This window comes from Monodon monoceros, unplaced genomic scaffold (assembly GCF_005190385.1).
Source record: "Monodon monoceros isolate NGI ecotype Baffin Bay Population unplaced genomic scaffold, NGI_Narwhal_1 Super_Scaffold_18, whole genome shotgun sequence".
NCBI lineage: Eukaryota > Metazoa > Chordata > Mammalia > Artiodactyla > Monodontidae > Monodon > Monodon monoceros.
In genome coordinates, this window is record NW_021703774.1 from 93,960,715 (window position 1) to 93,977,528 (window position 16,814).

The 16,814-nt window shown below is 34.7% G+C and overlaps 1 protein-coding gene across 2 annotated transcripts in view; it reads right to left on the reverse strand.

The window, feature by feature from the left end:
* The window catches only part of PLPPR4 (phospholipid phosphatase related 4), a 36,834-nt gene that overhangs the window by 13,241 nt on the left and 6,779 nt on the right, over window positions 1–16,814 (reverse strand). For both annotated transcript variants that reach the window (XM_029228911.1, XM_029228910.1), the window contains exon 2: window positions 2,831–3,016. In XM_029228911.1, coding sequence (XP_029084744.1) covers window positions 2,831–3,016 — 186 coding nt within the window. The remainder of the gene's footprint in view (window positions 1–2,830; window positions 3,017–16,814) is intronic.

Sequence of the window (16,814 nt, forward strand, 5' to 3'; positions counted from 1 at the left end):
CCTAAAGCTTAGGTTACCTTCTAGAAACTATAATCAAACTTCAATACAATTCTTCTATAAAATTAGATATACTTATCCTTTAATCATATGCAATAAAATTTTACTTCCAGGGAAGAGAACATATACATTTTTTCTATTCATGTAGACTTCATGAAGATTTATGATAAGCCTAGATATTCTGTGCTATTTTCCCTGAGAAACAATCTCCAAAGGACTAAACAAAATGCTTGTTTCATTATCACTTAAAAGTAAATGAAAAGTTAATATTAAGGGTGAAATTTTCCAATTTAAGGACTATTTCAAAGAAATAAGAATATGTATTTCACAGAGACGCAAGGAATTTTTCAGTTTCTTGTACAACATCACGAAGACAAGGTATTTTTAAAACACCCTTCAAAGCATAAAAAAAGAAACTGAGAAGCAAACATTAAATGATTTATATGTAAATGCCTGTATAAAAAATCAATTGATCTCCCTTTTGTTCATATAAACATCCTTTTAAAGAATATTACCCATGTGTGGTCTTTTGTTTTGCTTTGTCTTCTCTTCATGTGAATGGGTGAAAATAGGAAGTGCCTCTCCTCACGCAACTGAGATCTGAAAGCCATTTCCAAAGGAAGAATTCAGCCTGCCTCTCTGCTTCCCCCACCACTCCATTTTGGAACAGATTAATACTCTGCCATAAAGATAAAAAGAAAGTGGCATCCTTGAAAGTCAGGGATTAGAGTCTGTTATTTCCACTTTCAGGAAGAGGGGGGAAAGGAGTTGGAGCAGAAACATATGTAGTAAGATTAGAGACAGAATTATGGTTCTAGAACAGAATGACTACAGACACAATAGGACCAGTGTTTCAGGGAAAGGCCTTAAAAACAGAGGAAAATGAAATTAGAAAGAAATTTAGAAAATATATGATATATGTTTAGAGAGAAAGGTGTGGAAGACAGTATCCGATGCCCATAAAGTCAGGATTTGTTTTACCATCAAGTTGTTTACTCAAAATCCATGAAGCCAGTGTGGACGAAAAGAATGACTGACATCGTGGAATATCCTGAATGATATGGGGAAAATTAGGGATGCTGTGCTGTAAATATTTCCCTAGTTTGCTTCCTGTGCCATTAAGAGGCATTGCAGCAGCTATGGAGGCCCTGTAGAGACCCAGGAATTCAGGCAGTCTTTGTGGAAGGAGTTGGCATTCGTTTCTTTCACTTCTCAAGGCTCAAGAAAGAAAGCGTTGACCCAGAATCCCCCAGAAAGCATAATTGCATACTGAGAATTTATTCCTGGAAATGAGGGAGTCAGCGAAGAAGGAACACAATGATGAGGCCAAGGTCATTGTCTCCAGGACATGTAACAGTGTCAGCAAAAGGATCAATGTGAGATCAACGATGCTGGCAGGGAGAGCCACAGTTAGACTTGCTCTCCTAGCCACTTAGTAAAACACCCTAGGGAAGAAAGACTTCTGGGTATATAAAAAGCAAATTATTTAAATGATTAAATATCAGCATAGTCTTTTCAGCAGAATCATGAGCATTTGTACAGTATCTTATGTATTTTATTTCAAATACTATATCAATTACGATAAATTTCTGTATTACATTCCAACTAGGAGAAATGCTTTCTGGTCTACTAGATTTAAAGCATATATTCTTTCTGCTCTTGTCAAATGACTGGATGATGTAGACTTCCTATAAGTCATTTAGAGGAATGACCAGCAAATGCTGTTATTCTGAGCAATAATGCACTTTAAATATGTTTTTATTAGTCTGAGTCTCAGCTACTTCCAAGTACATCGTTAATAGTTCCAATCACCTCAGAGTTACTGAAGCTCAAATAACTCATTTATTTACAAAGTATTTTGAGATCTTTTAAGTATGATAAAGTTCTAGGGAAAATTAAGTTCCAGTTTTATCTTCTGAGAATATTTTATATAATTTATTTATAGTGTAGATAGCATGTTATAATTATTTAATACAGGGAAATTTTTTAAAATAAATTTATTTATTTATTTTTGGCTGCGTTAGATCTTCATTGCTGCTCGCGAGCTTTCTCTAGTTGCTGCGAGCGGGGGCTACTCTTCTCTGTGGTGTGCCGGCTTCTCATTGCGGTGGCTTCTCCATAGCTATATAAAAGTATAGGTCTATGCAGAGACTTTTCTAAAACTGCTGCTGTACTGAACCAGAATAAGCTCTTTATTTAATAACCACTTCCTCTGTCATTCATGAGCATGATAAAAGTAAAGTAAGGTTTCCTACTGTTAGAAATAAATATTAACGCTGAAACATGTTTCTTGTCCTTTAGGTAGAGTCTGGGGGTATAAGAGATGATGTAAAAGCTAGGCCAGTGTTATTTATTAATGAATTTATTGAAAAGTGTGTTATTCACAATGTGTATGTTAGCAAACTAAAAACAATTATGTTTCTAATTCAATTTCAGTAGGTTAGGGCATTTCTTTATGTCATATATTTTAAAATGCAAGTGCTTGTTCTGAATCTAAAGTATTTTATTTTGTGCGGGGGGCAGGGGGCAGGAATGTGAGTTGTGCCCTCTTCACTGTACAGTTGTGGATGCCCAGTGCTCAGAATCCATAAAAAGTGCTAACCTGGTAAAAAGTGAGAGCAACATGCACTTTTGAGAAGAAAGTCTGTTTGCTATAGAATTGTTTCTTCCCCACAGTTTCCCAGACTTCAGATATGACATGAACACATGAAAAATATGTTAATGAGGAAACATATCAGAATTTTTTTGGTTTACTTTTAACCCATTTATTACATAAATGTGGTCATTCTTCGTCTTCTGGGGCTGACAAACACAATTTGGGGGCAATTCTTACCGTAATTGCAGGTCCGGCGAAAGCCAAGCTAAGCAGCATGAGGAATGGAATTGCCTCCTGTGTGGGTTCAATGTATGGCATGCTAAGACTCCGGTCATAGCAGCTGAATCCAGAGTGCACAGGTTTGAAGACATCTGTGAGTTCCAGGAAATACAGGCTAACCACCGATGATGCCAATATAGGCAACTGAGAATGAAGGACATAGGAGATCAATTTATTCTTATACACAGGTCATACATAGAATCAGTACATCTTGAAATAAGAAACATGTATTTCTCCCTTTCACCGCTCCTCTCTGATCTAAGAATTAAAATCATTCATACTTACTATTGCTTCTGCCTTCAAAATAAAGCTCTAATTCATCCACCTCTGTCACCAGCCTGCTCTGAACCCATGTCATGCCTCCCCTTTGCTCTTGGATCACCTCCTAAATGCTGTTCCATTTTCACGCTTACCCTCCCCACTCCATCTATCCATTTTCTACCCAGCATTCCAAATATTCTGAAAATGTTTTAGGTCATAACACTCCCCATTTTAACTACTCCAGTGGTTCCCATTCTACTTGAATAAAATCCAAATGTCACACCATGGAATGCAAGTTTCTGCACGATCTGGCTCTTGCTTCAGTTTCTTACATCTTTTTATACCATATTTATACTATTCCCCAGCTCCCTACCCACTACAATCCAATGGGACTTCACTTTTGTTTTAATTGAGAAATAATTGACATCTATCAACCTAAAACATTATATTAGTTTCAGGTGTACAACATAATGATTCAATATTTGTATATATTGCAAAATGATCACCACAATTAGTTTAGTCAACATCCATCACTACACAGTTACAATATTTTTTCTTATGATGAATACTTTTAAGATCACTCTCTTAGCAACTTTCAAATATAAATACAATATTATTACCTATAGTCCCCATAATCATCCCCAGGACTGATTTGTCTTACAACTGAACGTCTGTAACTTTTGACCCCTTTAACCGATTTTCCCCACTGCCCATTCCCCACCTCTGGCAACCACCAATCTGTTCTCTGTAGCTATGAATTCGGGTTTTTATTGCTGTTGTTGTTTTAGATTCCACATATAAATGAGATCATCCAGTATTTATCTTTCTCTGGCTGCCTTATTTCACTTAGCATAATGCTGTAAAAGTCCGTCCATGTTGTCCTAAATGGCAATATTTCCTTCTTTTTGAGGGCTGGATAATATTCCATTGTATATATGTACCATATTTTCCTTACCTATTCATCCATTGATGGACATTTAGGTTGCATCCATGTCTTGGCTACTGTAAACAATACTATAGAGAACATAGTGGGGGCATATATCTTTTCCACTTGGTGTTTTAGTTTTCTTCAGATAAATACCCAGAAGTGGAATTGCTGGATCATATGGTAGTCCTATTTTTAATATTTTTAGGAACCTTCATACTGTTTTCCATAATGATTGCAGCAATTGACATTCCCAAACAGTGCACAGTGGTTCTCTTTTCACCATATCCTTGTCAACACTTGTTATTTCTCGTCTTTTTGATGATAGCCCTTCTAACAGGTGTGAGGTGATATCTCATTGTGGTTTTAATTTACATTTCTTCATGGTTACTGACGTTGAGCATCTTTTCATATACCTATTGGCCATCCATATGTGTTCTTTGGAAAATTGTCTATTAAGATCCTCTGCCCATTTTATAATCAAATTGCTTGTTTTTTTTTGTTTGTTTTTGTTTTTTTGGGTTTTGGTTGTTTTGCTACTAAGTTGTATGAGTTCCTTATAAATACTTTGGACATTAACCCCTTATAAGGTATATGATTTATAGTATTTTGTCCCATTTGGTAGGCTACCTTTTCATTTTTTGATGGTTTCCTTTGCTGTGCAGAAGCTTTTCAGTTTGATATAGTCCTATGGTCTTCACTCTTTTTCTGTAACAGTCAAATTCATTTCTACCTAGGGGTTTTTGCATTTGCTGTTTCTTCTTCCTTTTGTGCTCTCCCCCAGCTCTATGTCTGACTGGCCTCTCCTCATCCTTTAATGATGACTTCCTGTACCATCCAAGGTAGTCATTGATCCATCTTTCCCTCTAAACCCTTATCATCTTGCTTGATTTCTTCATAACTGAAATTGCCTTGTCAATTGAATACTTCACTTATTTATTTTTCTTCTCCCCCCGTCTCTCACTGAAATACATGCTCCATGAAATAAGAGTCTGCCAGTGTTATTTATCGTTGGGTCCCCAAGGCATAGCATTGTTCCTGGCGCATGGTAGGCATGCAATACATCATTTAACAATTTAATGAAGCAATAATACTTGTTGATAAATGACTAACTGAATAAACAAGTAAATATTAATTCATTACTATAGCTAGACAAGATTTACCAGATTTAGCTAATGAAAATATAGGTCACTCAATAAGATTAGAATTTCAGGTAAGTAATAAATCATTTTTAGTGTTAGTGTGCTCCATGCAATATTTGGGAGATACTTATGCTAAAAATTATTTGTTGTTTATCTGAAATTCTAATTTCACTGGACATCCTCTAGTTTGTCTGCTAAACCTAAACTAGGCACAATTTACTTTTTAGACTTTGTTTTATGGATTCAGTTATTCATTCCTTCAACCTACAATGTGCCAGGTACTACGTGGGTCCTTACTATAATATGGCAAACAAGACACGGGCTTGGTCATCAAGGATCATAAGCTTAGTGAGACACCTGCTCTTGGCTAGAGAAAAAATACTGCAAATATATTGTTGATGCTACTCCTTTCAGAATCTGAAGATGCAGATTTCTGTAACACCAAAAAAATTATCTAGTTTAAGGCTTTGTTGCTTGTGGAGGATACAATATTTATTTAACAAAACAGAGGAAATTTTGTTAAAAATATTATTGACCATCCATGATTTCTGTTCACTTGGTTTAAAAAATAAACAAATTTACAAGGCAGCATTATGTCTTCTATTCCCAAGAGGTTTTTTTTTGAGGTGAGAATTAGGTTTATTGGAAAAATTAATAATGTATGAAGATTAATCTGGCACTTTCTGTTTTTCAGATGGATGCTTTCCAATAAAGAGAGCAAAAAGCATGTCAAAACACTTACATTTTTCTTATTAGAATCCATTATCATTTGACCACTCTGAATATCTGGTCATTCCTCCTCACCACTTCCCTCTCCTGTAAGGAATAGTAGCTTCCAGTCTTGACCAATAAATCAATACTTCATGGTTCATGTGAACAATTCATATTTTCCATTTAAATCCACTTAAATATATTTTAGTTTTAATTTAAGAAATACTTGAAATAGCACTTAATGTGCCAGACAATTTTCTGTTTTAGAAATTTTAATTAATTTTATTCATTGATATTAACCCATTTAACTAAAAACTTTCTATTACGACATAAGTGCTACTATTAATCACACTTTGCAGGTAGATAAGGCCAGTCTCCTCTAGGAAGTGGCAGAGGTTGGATTTTGAAGCCACGCATTGTAACCTCTACTAAACCACTACTCTATGCTTCCTTTCCAAAAACGGGAGTAGAGTTTTCGGGTAATGAAATACAACTAGCATCAAAGAATGGGGGTACAGTGTAGCCTACAGTTCTGTTTAATGAAGAGTTTCTATTTGCAAATCTGTAGTTAAAAATATGTATCACTTAGCCTAAACTTTATCTTGAAAATATGGTTTCAATAAGTTTAGATTAAATTTCTCTCCTTTAATTTGAATGTTAAATATTTAACCAGATTTGATGATCTACAGTCTTTCCTTGATGCCATTAGTTCATATTTTAGGTCTTCTACATAAGACATCACCCAGATAACAACTGATTACCTCATTTTTAAATGTTCATGCCCTAGTAAAGTGAGTTTGATGTCTTCTATAGAAAGGTGAACAAAACTTTATCAATTTGGTAAATGTAAAAATTAAGTAAATCTTCCCTATTAAGGGCATTCTTCACCATTGAATTTTGTCGATTACTTCAGAATCTGCTCAAATGTGCCAGTGAAGATGTTACATAGCCATGGAATTAATGTGCTATTCCGTGTGTGTGTGTGTGTGTGTGTGTAAGTGGGAAGAGACACTCAGAATTCTACATACTGTAGTGAATCCAGTGGGGCCATATGGTTTCCAAGTCACCTAGGAGGTTCTTTGAAAATAAGCTCTTCTGTTCACTACCAGTGTGACCTTGGAAATGGTTTTCTTAAACCTGTTTTCTTCTCTATGAAACAGGTACATTGCTAGTACCCATCATCACAGGCAGTTTAAAGGATTAAATGAAGTATTACAAGTCATATTCAACAATACCTGGAGTGAAGACTAGTTTGTAAATGTTAGTTTTATTGTTGCTGTTATAACTATTAACAATAATATACTCATCAAATGTCACCTTTTTCACTTTCCTTACTAGGTGATCCTTTTTGAGAGTAATTTCCTCTTTCTTAATTCCCCAGTACTTCTTTTTATGAAATTTCTATACACTGTTCTTTATTATAGTTATCTGGTATAGATTAGTTATAGCTTTTGTCCTGCTTCTCAAACGAAAATGTCCTTAAGATAGAGACCTAAGCTTACTCGTTTTAATATTTAAACTAGTAATATACATCATAGTGTCTTTCAAATATATATGCATACACATAATAAATTAATATATGAAAGAAAATATGTCCTTCATTAATATTATGTATTTCAATCCTTTCAGACATCAGCCTTCTTGAAACTGCCAATTTTTCCAGTTTTTTATCCATGTATTTTTCTATCCATATATTAATATTTTTTATAGTTCTATTGAAACATGTTTCAAGACCTTCTTCTGTCTTCAAAATAAGGATCATATTTTTCTTCTCTTTTGATATTTGTTTCTCTGACTTTTTAAAAAAAGTGTCTTTTATTCTTTGTCTTTTACATCAATTTTGGTTTTTAAGAAAGAGGGATTTGAACAAAATGTTTATAATATTTGAGGAAAAAGTAATTTTAGACATTGTTTTCCTATACTGTATTTTACTACTGGTCAGTGTGATGGATTAAATGACAATGTTTGCTTCAAACATCCTTGTCTTTCAAAGGTATCTTTTATCTTTTGAGGTACTCCACGACAACCTTCTTTTGAATGTAAGAAATTTAACAGACGGTGTGTGCTAGCTTTGGCATAGATATAGAATTGATATATATGTAATAAAATCATCTTTTGATTGCATTTAAAATGAGATTTAAAAAGAGATTTTAAAAGGTCTATATAATCAGGCATTAGGAATTTTATTCTCTAGTTATGTTGTAGCCAAGAAAAAAGTGTGAACAAGGCTACTTTTATGCAGCAATACAGAGAAGGGAAATTATCTGAAGATTAGGAAAACAGTTTTCAAAAAGAAAAGAGACAAAAGAAAAGAGACAAAAAGAAAAAAGACAATTATTCTTATAATTGTCTTCTGCTAAGGAACTTGTGAGTAAAAATAATAGAGCAATTTTTAAAGAGAAAAGTATAACAGTTTTAGAAAACAGGGCAAATGAAATGTGTTTCAAAAGACGGCATTTGCTAGATAATATTGATTTTTCTGATGCCAGTTTGAAAAAGACAAATATAAGGTATATATCAATGTTAGTGAAACATTTTATGGACTCTATCATGACATTTTATCTAAGTCATATAGCTTATTTGCTTTTAGCATCTTGATAATAACAAACTTTTACTTCTCATTCAGGTAGTTCACTTGCTCTTAGCCTATAGACGTGTCAATTCCATTCTTTTCCTTTTTCATAACCATGGTAAATTCAGAGTGCTCTGAGATACTCATAAACTGGTAGGATCATAGTCACAGAGGGTCAATTACCATATATGATATTTATGGCTCATTAACTTACTCAATCAACAAATATCTATTGAAACCTACTAGTTCTAGGAGTTGTTCTACATCCTGGGAATACAGCTATGATAAAACTCCAAGTCCTTATTCTGATGAAGATTTCATTCTTGCTGAAGAAGACAGATAAAAAATTAAAAATTATAATACTAGAAAGAACATATATTATAAAGATGATAAAACAGGGGGCTGTGGTAATTGAGTGCCTGGATTGCTATTTTAGTCAATGAAGGCTTACTTAATAGGAATCATTTAAACAAAGACTTGAGTGGGCAAGAATGAACTAACCATATAAAAACCAGGTAAGAGGCATAGTCAAAAGGGAGCAGTGATTGGGCTTCCCTGGTGGTGCAGTAGTTGAGAATCTGCCTGCCAATGCAGGGGACACGGGTTCGAGCCCTGGTCGGGGAAAATCCCACATGCTGCGGAGCAACTAGGCCCGTGAGCCACAACTACTGAGCCTGCGCGTCTGGAGCTTGTGCTCCGCAACAAGAGAGGCCGCAACAGTGAGAGGCCCGCGCACCGCGATGAAGAGTGGCCCCCGCTTGCTGCAACTAGAGAAAGCCCACGCACCGAAGCGAAGACCCAACACAGCCAAAAATAAATAAATAAATAATTTAAAGTGACATGTCATTTGAAAATAAAAAAAGGGAGCAGTGATATAAGATGAAGTCAGAGAGATGGATTTGGGACCAGACTTTGCAGAGAATTGAAGGCCATGGCAGAGAATTGAAGGCCATGGCAGAATTAGTGTTTCATTCATTCAAAGTACGTTTGGAAGTAACTTTGGAGAGTTGAAGCAGAAGTGCAGTAAGACTTGAAATATATTTTACAAAGATCACTCTGGCAGTTGGGTTGAGAATGATTGTGATGGGTCAAAGATAGAAGCAGGGTAAAAATTAGAAGTTTCTTCAAAACCCAACAAATACTTATCTAGTGCCTGGTATGTGCTAGGCACTGCCCTAAGGGTGAAGAATATAAAGGTAAACAAGATAGAGAAAACTCCCTGCACTCGTGGAGTTCACCTGCTAGTGGATGCTTGGCACTTGCAGTAATCCAGGCAAGAGATGATGGCAGGTTTTACTAGGATGTAGAGAAATTTCCAGATTCTGGATATAACCTTAGAGAGCAAAAGACCAGACTTCTTGATGAGTTGGATATTGAAGAAAAACCAGTAAGGGTTGATTTCAGGGATTTGGGGCTTGAGCATTTGGGCTGGGGGTGTTATTTACTGGGATGGGGAAGGCTGGGAGAAGCTTAAGTAGGAGGACTCTAAGGTTTTGTTTTGGAAATAGGAAAACTGAGATGCCTTTCAGTTATCAAAATGTCAAAAAGAGAGTAAGATGCCAACCTTGGGCTAAAGAGAGTCCAAGGCTGCAGGTTGATACATGATGACTTAAATAACATCATTGATGTATGATGATTTAAATAATATCATCTTTACTTTTGAAGAACAACACTTGCACAGGAAACTTCAAAGTTAAATTAACTTGGTTTTGATATGACTAATGTCACAAGAACCAAAGAATATAATTGTGTATCTTCATACTACTCATATGCAAGAGATAACCTAAGAGAAAAAGAATGATTTTTATATTAATAACAAATTTTAAATGGGAGGCTTGGAATAAATTCTGATAAGTATCCCCAAGTCATATAAAATGTGAACTTTAAAAAATATAAAAAATAAATACATTATATTCAAATGAAATTAAAACAGGAAGAAATATTAGCAGATCAAAGTAATTTTATTAAAGCTGGTGGCTGATAAGCATGTTGTCATAGGTCAACACACACAGTGATGATAGAATTTTCCATTTCCTACAGTACAATCTTTAATGACATTCCTTAGCATTTGTGCCTTGTAGCTAATACAGATAAATGTTTCCTTTAAACATTGACAATAATAATAACTAATAATATAGTATAGGGCTTTGTGGTTTATAAAACTACTTCACCATAATTGTAGCATATTTAGGTTAACTATATAGATTATAAAAAGCACACTAACACTTGTAGGGTCATTAAGAGTAGGTCAGAATGAGTCTATTACATTATTCAAGGTCTAAAAATCTAGTTTTCACAAATAGAATGGATGTGGCTTATATGACATGCATAGATACCAATTAAAACAGGGCAGTGTAATTGAGGAAAATCAATGCTGGCCTCAGAACCAGCAAAACCCAGTTTCTTCCCTCATTTATTCCACTAGCTTCTGGGATTTGGAGCAAGTCACTGAACCTTCCTGGGTCTTACTTGTCACCAGTGAAATAAGGGGCTTTTTACATTGCCATTTAGTTCTAGAATTCTCCATGTGCTGTCATGAAGTAAAAAACATTCCTCACATTTCTTTGACAGTCTCACTACCATATATAATGTACTAGATTTTTTTACCACTATTCTCTCTACAATTTGTTTCATCTTCCACAATGCTTCCAGGCTAGTTTTTCTAGAATTCACATCTAATCATGCCTTTAATAGTGCCCCACTAATTACAAAATAAAGTACAAATTTCCTAGAATGACCTTTTGCATTATGCACGATCTTTTGTATTATAGCCTCAATCTGCCTTTCTTGTTTAATTTTGCTCTTTACCTACTCTCCACTCTTTCAACCCATGAACACCTATGTTCCCATTACACTGATGTTCCAAACACACATGTTCTAGTCTCTGCTTTACATTACATTTTCACATTTGTTTCCCATAAAAACTGTCCTCATAAAAGGTAAGATCACATAATTTTTTCTCCCTGAAACCTTCCCCATGCTCTCCATTCAGAACCGAAGATTCTGCCTCATGGACTCCATATATATCTTTATTGTAAGACCTGTTAGTCTGCCTTGAATTGTAGTTATCTGTATATTACCAGCCCTTCCCTTAACATCTGATAACTGCAAAGTGAGGCCTTTGTAATTCACACAGTGCTTTGAAAATTTTGGGTGTCCAGAAAATATTTGCTGAATTTAATTGAAAGAAATCAGGACATTACTATTAAATAAACAGAAAACATGGACAATTTCTTAATAACACATAGAAAGTGTTGAGGACTTAGGTTCCAGAGACAGTGCTAAGTTATATAATAGATTGCTGCATTCAATCTACACCTTATAAACCGTCTATTGGTATCGTAATTTACACATGAGAAAACTGAGACAGAGAGAGGTCACATAAATTGGCCAGTGAGTTGGTGAGTGGGAGCATCCAGATTCCTACCCAGGTGCCTAAGTCCAGGAAACATGCTCTAAACTGCTTTGCTCACGGGTCTCAAAACGATTTCCCTCTCGACATTGCCACATTGGTTGCAATTCCCAAATGGGAAGAGGGCTTGCAGAGGGTGCGCGTGGTTCGAAAAAAGTCTCCCTTGCTCTTAACTCTTAAATACTCTTATTAAACAGTTTCTCCGAGGACTTCCTATCACTCAAACGTGAAAATTGCTTCTTTCGTGCAAATCTAATGTCTGTCCTTTCTAGAGGTCGTTTCACTTTGTTACTGAAAGAATTTATTGAACACCTCCTCTTACATAAAAAGAAAAGAACATTTACTGACTTTTAATTTAGACATTTCCCCATAAATTATCTAATTTAATACTCACAACCTACCTGGGAATTTTAAGATACATTTTAACAAGAAGACCCTGCTCCAGATAAGGTAAGCAGCATGTCTGGCTTACAGCAATTGGAACTTGATCTGTTAAATTCCTGGAAGCTTGAATCCCACTACACCCTGCTGCCACTTTGGTACATTTCACCATTGCCATCTGGCACTAGTCTGGTGCTTTTCAGGAAAAAGTAGCCCCAGGCTTCAGTGGAAATGCCAATTTAAAGGACAGAAGTAAGAGATAGCCATGTGTACAATGGGTTTGATGGCACCAAGAGCGAAGGGGTGGCAGGCACTTTCAAATCATGTTCTTAATTTTATGGTGTTCCAAGGTCTTGAATGTTCTTTCCTGTGCAGTTTTCTCCAATGTTATTTTAATTTTTTGGTAATATCTCAAGAAACTTTAATTATATCTTGGATGTGGTCTGCTTTCATCTTCACTTCTGTTTTCCCTAGTGAATGACTTCTAATATAAAATATCAGGAATTGGGCACATTTCAAGCTCCAGATGCTTTCCCGTCCTGTTTCCTTTGGATCACTCTCTAACTGCACAGAGATGGCCCGATGAATGCCTCTGTCATATGGAATGACAGTTGCTCCTTCACCTTTCTCTCTTATTCAATGAAAAGACCCTTGGGAACAGGGAAATTGTCTCTTTCACTTCTCTATCCCCAGGGCCTTATATTAGGCAGGACCTGACATACTGCATACCCTCAATGTACCAAGTTAATGCATGTATGGATGATGATTTGAACAGAACTGTTTACACAGTTCTCATAGTGTAGTTAACATGATGAAAGAAAAATCGCCAAGTTAAAAGATCCTTGTTTACTTCCACCATAGAATATGCTCCTACTGTGAATTTCTAGAATTCTAATAATTTTTGTTAACATTAAAGAACGCAAAAAGCTCAAATTGAGTCCCTCAAATAGCAATGGTAATTAATAGGGAAGAGAGAACAGATCTAACATATATGTTAGGTTTAATGGAAAAAATGTGTTCTATGTCCAAATATAAATTACATCTTTACAGCTCTAAAAAGACTAATTACAATCACTCGATGATCTAACAGTAAAGTTTAAAATAATGGTATGTGGCTGTTTTATTACCTGAATATTGATCTAGCATTAGGCTTGGAGTAGTAAACTCTGCCATCACCAGCTTTAACCTCAGGTCCTGATTTGTATAATTAGACACAAGTACTATATGTATTGCCTTGGAAAGCATTTTGTTCTTTACACCTAGAGACTAAGACCTGAGGTTGGGGACTTAGATTTCAATTCTTAAAAGTAATTGCTTTGAAATCTTTCCTTACAGCTGTAATTTCTTTACCCTTAGAACATATACCTGTCTTTTAAAAACATGGGTATGAATCACAATTTAATTCTACTAATATTTGCCAGGTACCATTTAAAGTTCATACTTTTACATTTCTGAACTCATCCAATCTCCACAATACCCCTTTGATAAAGGTACTATTATTATCCCCATCTTACAGAAGAAGCAACTGGAACATGGAAAAATTACATGGTTTGTGAAAGATCATACAGTTTATTAGCTAGATTATAAACTCAAGAAATCTAGCACCTGTTTTCACGTTTGTAGTCATTATACCTACTACCTCTTGCTAACAATTTTTAACACTGACCTTACCTTCCCAAAGACATTGAGAAATAGCAGAAAATAATATAATGTACATTTTCTTTATATACTGTGAATGTCACCCGACAACTTTCACTATTTTCACTATTAGTGGGATTACTTTATTTATATAGAAAAAGCAAATATATTTTGACCTGAACAGTCTTATAAAAGAATACATAGTACCTTTGGGGTCCAACATATATTTCTTAATACCAAACAAAATAGGAGTTAAGGAAAAGAAAATATTGTCATTGTAATAATGTCAGAGAAATGAAATTAACCAAAAATTCTGTATTTGAGATATGGAATAATAGAAACAAATTTATGATTTTGAGATCGAATGTGATAATCTTATATGCACGTAAATTAGTGAATTAAAGACATCAATATTTTTAAATTACTTTTTTTGAGTTGTTTACTAAATTCAGGTATCAAGTTTATCCTTATACCATTTTATTTAAGCACTGTAAAAGTTTATATTTTCTCTTATGTAATAATTAATTTATCTAACAAACATTTATTGAGTGTGTACTATGTGCCTGATATATTTCATTTGATCCATAAATTATCCAGAGAAGGATTTCTAATCTATTTTCAGAGATGAGAATTTAACAATGTATCATGAATCACTCTCTTTTTCCAAGCTTGTCTCCTACATACTTAGATCATACTTAAATGTACATTATGAGCCCACCTTCAAGATTAATGGTTTTCCAAGGCTGCTTAAGACCTTATTTACTTGAATGTATCTGTGAAAGGGACTGATGAATATAAGAGATATTGAAGAGAGGCTTAATGTGGGACATTAAGAACTTTTATTTTCCAACATGTTAAAGCTGTGATTAAATTAAGTATAATTGTACTATGTTTCATTGTGAGATGCATCAAAAAGTCATGAACAAATATATAAAACAAATACAATATAATATGGGATACAACTATATCTGACAAAGAAGCACATTTTATTGCTAAAAAAAAATGTTATCGTTTGTTCCACATAGCCACAAAAAAATTGTCTTTGCTGGCATGTATACGTTATGTAACTAAGATAATTTTCTATGAAAATTAAAACTATAAGTCCTTTGTTTAAATGATGCCTCTCTTTGAAGAGGCATCTCAAAATCATTTGAATGATGCCTCAAATCTCAACTAATCCATAGGTATGCTCTAGATCATAAAATGAGCATAAGTATTATTAAGAAATGAGGCTCACAGACCTCGGAAATTGATTTAACCTTCATCACCACTTATTTTATAGATAAAAATGTCTCCACTGGCTAAGAAAAGTTAAGGAAAAATTTATAACTATCAGGCTTGTTTTACTCCATCCATTCAGGCAAACTTTATTGAAATCCTACTATAGATTAGGAAGTATGCCAGTAATGATTCCATATTATTTCCATTAATTTAACGAAAAGGTACATAATAAGAAATAAATAAATATTTATTCAATGACTAAATGAATTTTCATGGAAGTACAAACAGAATACACCCTGGTATTTTACTTTGGCACCCCTTTTTGGAGTGTATTTAATATAAGATTCTTCTCTTTTAGACTCTCCATGAAGGCCCAGTTTCTGAAGCATGATTAGAACTTTATTAAATGGCGATTTAACCGCTAAGGCAATCCTACAGCACAGGCTTTGGTGAGGACATTAAGTTGTAGACAACATATCCACACATATTTCCATGATTCTCACTCCCCAACAACAGTCCACTAAATGTACTGATACCTTGTTTTCCTTTTCCTGAACACACATTGATTTTAAATACCTGTATTTCCCCTTCTCTTTAATTTATACCTCAATGGTCTAATGTCAGTTTTAGAAGAATGTACAGAAGCCATCTTATGATAGCAAATAAGAAAGCAGTTATCCTCCTTTATGTTGATTAACGTAAATGTTTTGTGATTAAAAACAACCAAACAGTGATGGACCTAAGAGGCAATTGATTCAGTGCCTAATTACTGACAGGAAAAACAACTCAACATTAATTGTGTCAAAATTAGCATTTCTGTCCTTGGCTTTCACATTCCAAAATCCACTTCACTGTGAGGAAATGACTCCATTCCATAGTAATGTGGAAGTACATGTCTCAGCTAATTAATTCTAGAAGAAACCAAAGAAAGCTGAGAGATTCATAATTAGACATTTCACAGTTCAAACACAAACATTTTTCTCCTTGTGGCCCACAGGGGAAAAGAGCACTGCTTGGGTTTTAGGCAAGTTCTTGGACCTTCATGAGTCTTAGTTACTTAATTTGTAAAACAGAATTAATATCTACTCCTCAGTTGTCTTTAAAGGATCAAATGAATCAATGTATATGAAAAAATTACATTAAACTGTAAAAGAAAATTCAGTTATTTTGTTACTGATGTTGTAAATTGTATCCTCACTCCCTTCAATGTTTCCACTTTCCTTTACTCTCTGTCAGAGACCTCATGTCCCGGGAAGTAATTGTGAAATTATAGGTAGACAGTCGGGCAGTGAGAAAGAAAAATATCACGTCCAATTTTATGATTTTTAGCTGTAACCATGCTTTTCAAAGGGCCTAACAATTTAGAAAAGCAGAAGATCCATTCGTAATTGCTTTAACATGTTTAATGCAACGTGGTATTATGAAATACATAAAGGTACTTAGATGGAACTTTCAAACAGCCGGCACAATTTGTTCACGTGTAGGATTAGAATGACCTGTATTGTGTTATAATCCAGGGGGGAACCCTCTAATATAAGGAATTCTACAAATAGTATAATTAGAAACGAGCACTAGAAGTGGGGGGACAGGCTCTATTCTTGTCTGATACTAACCATAGTGTGTTTTTAGGTAACTCAGTTAACCTTGTCAAGCCACAGTTTTCTCATTTGTGATAGGCG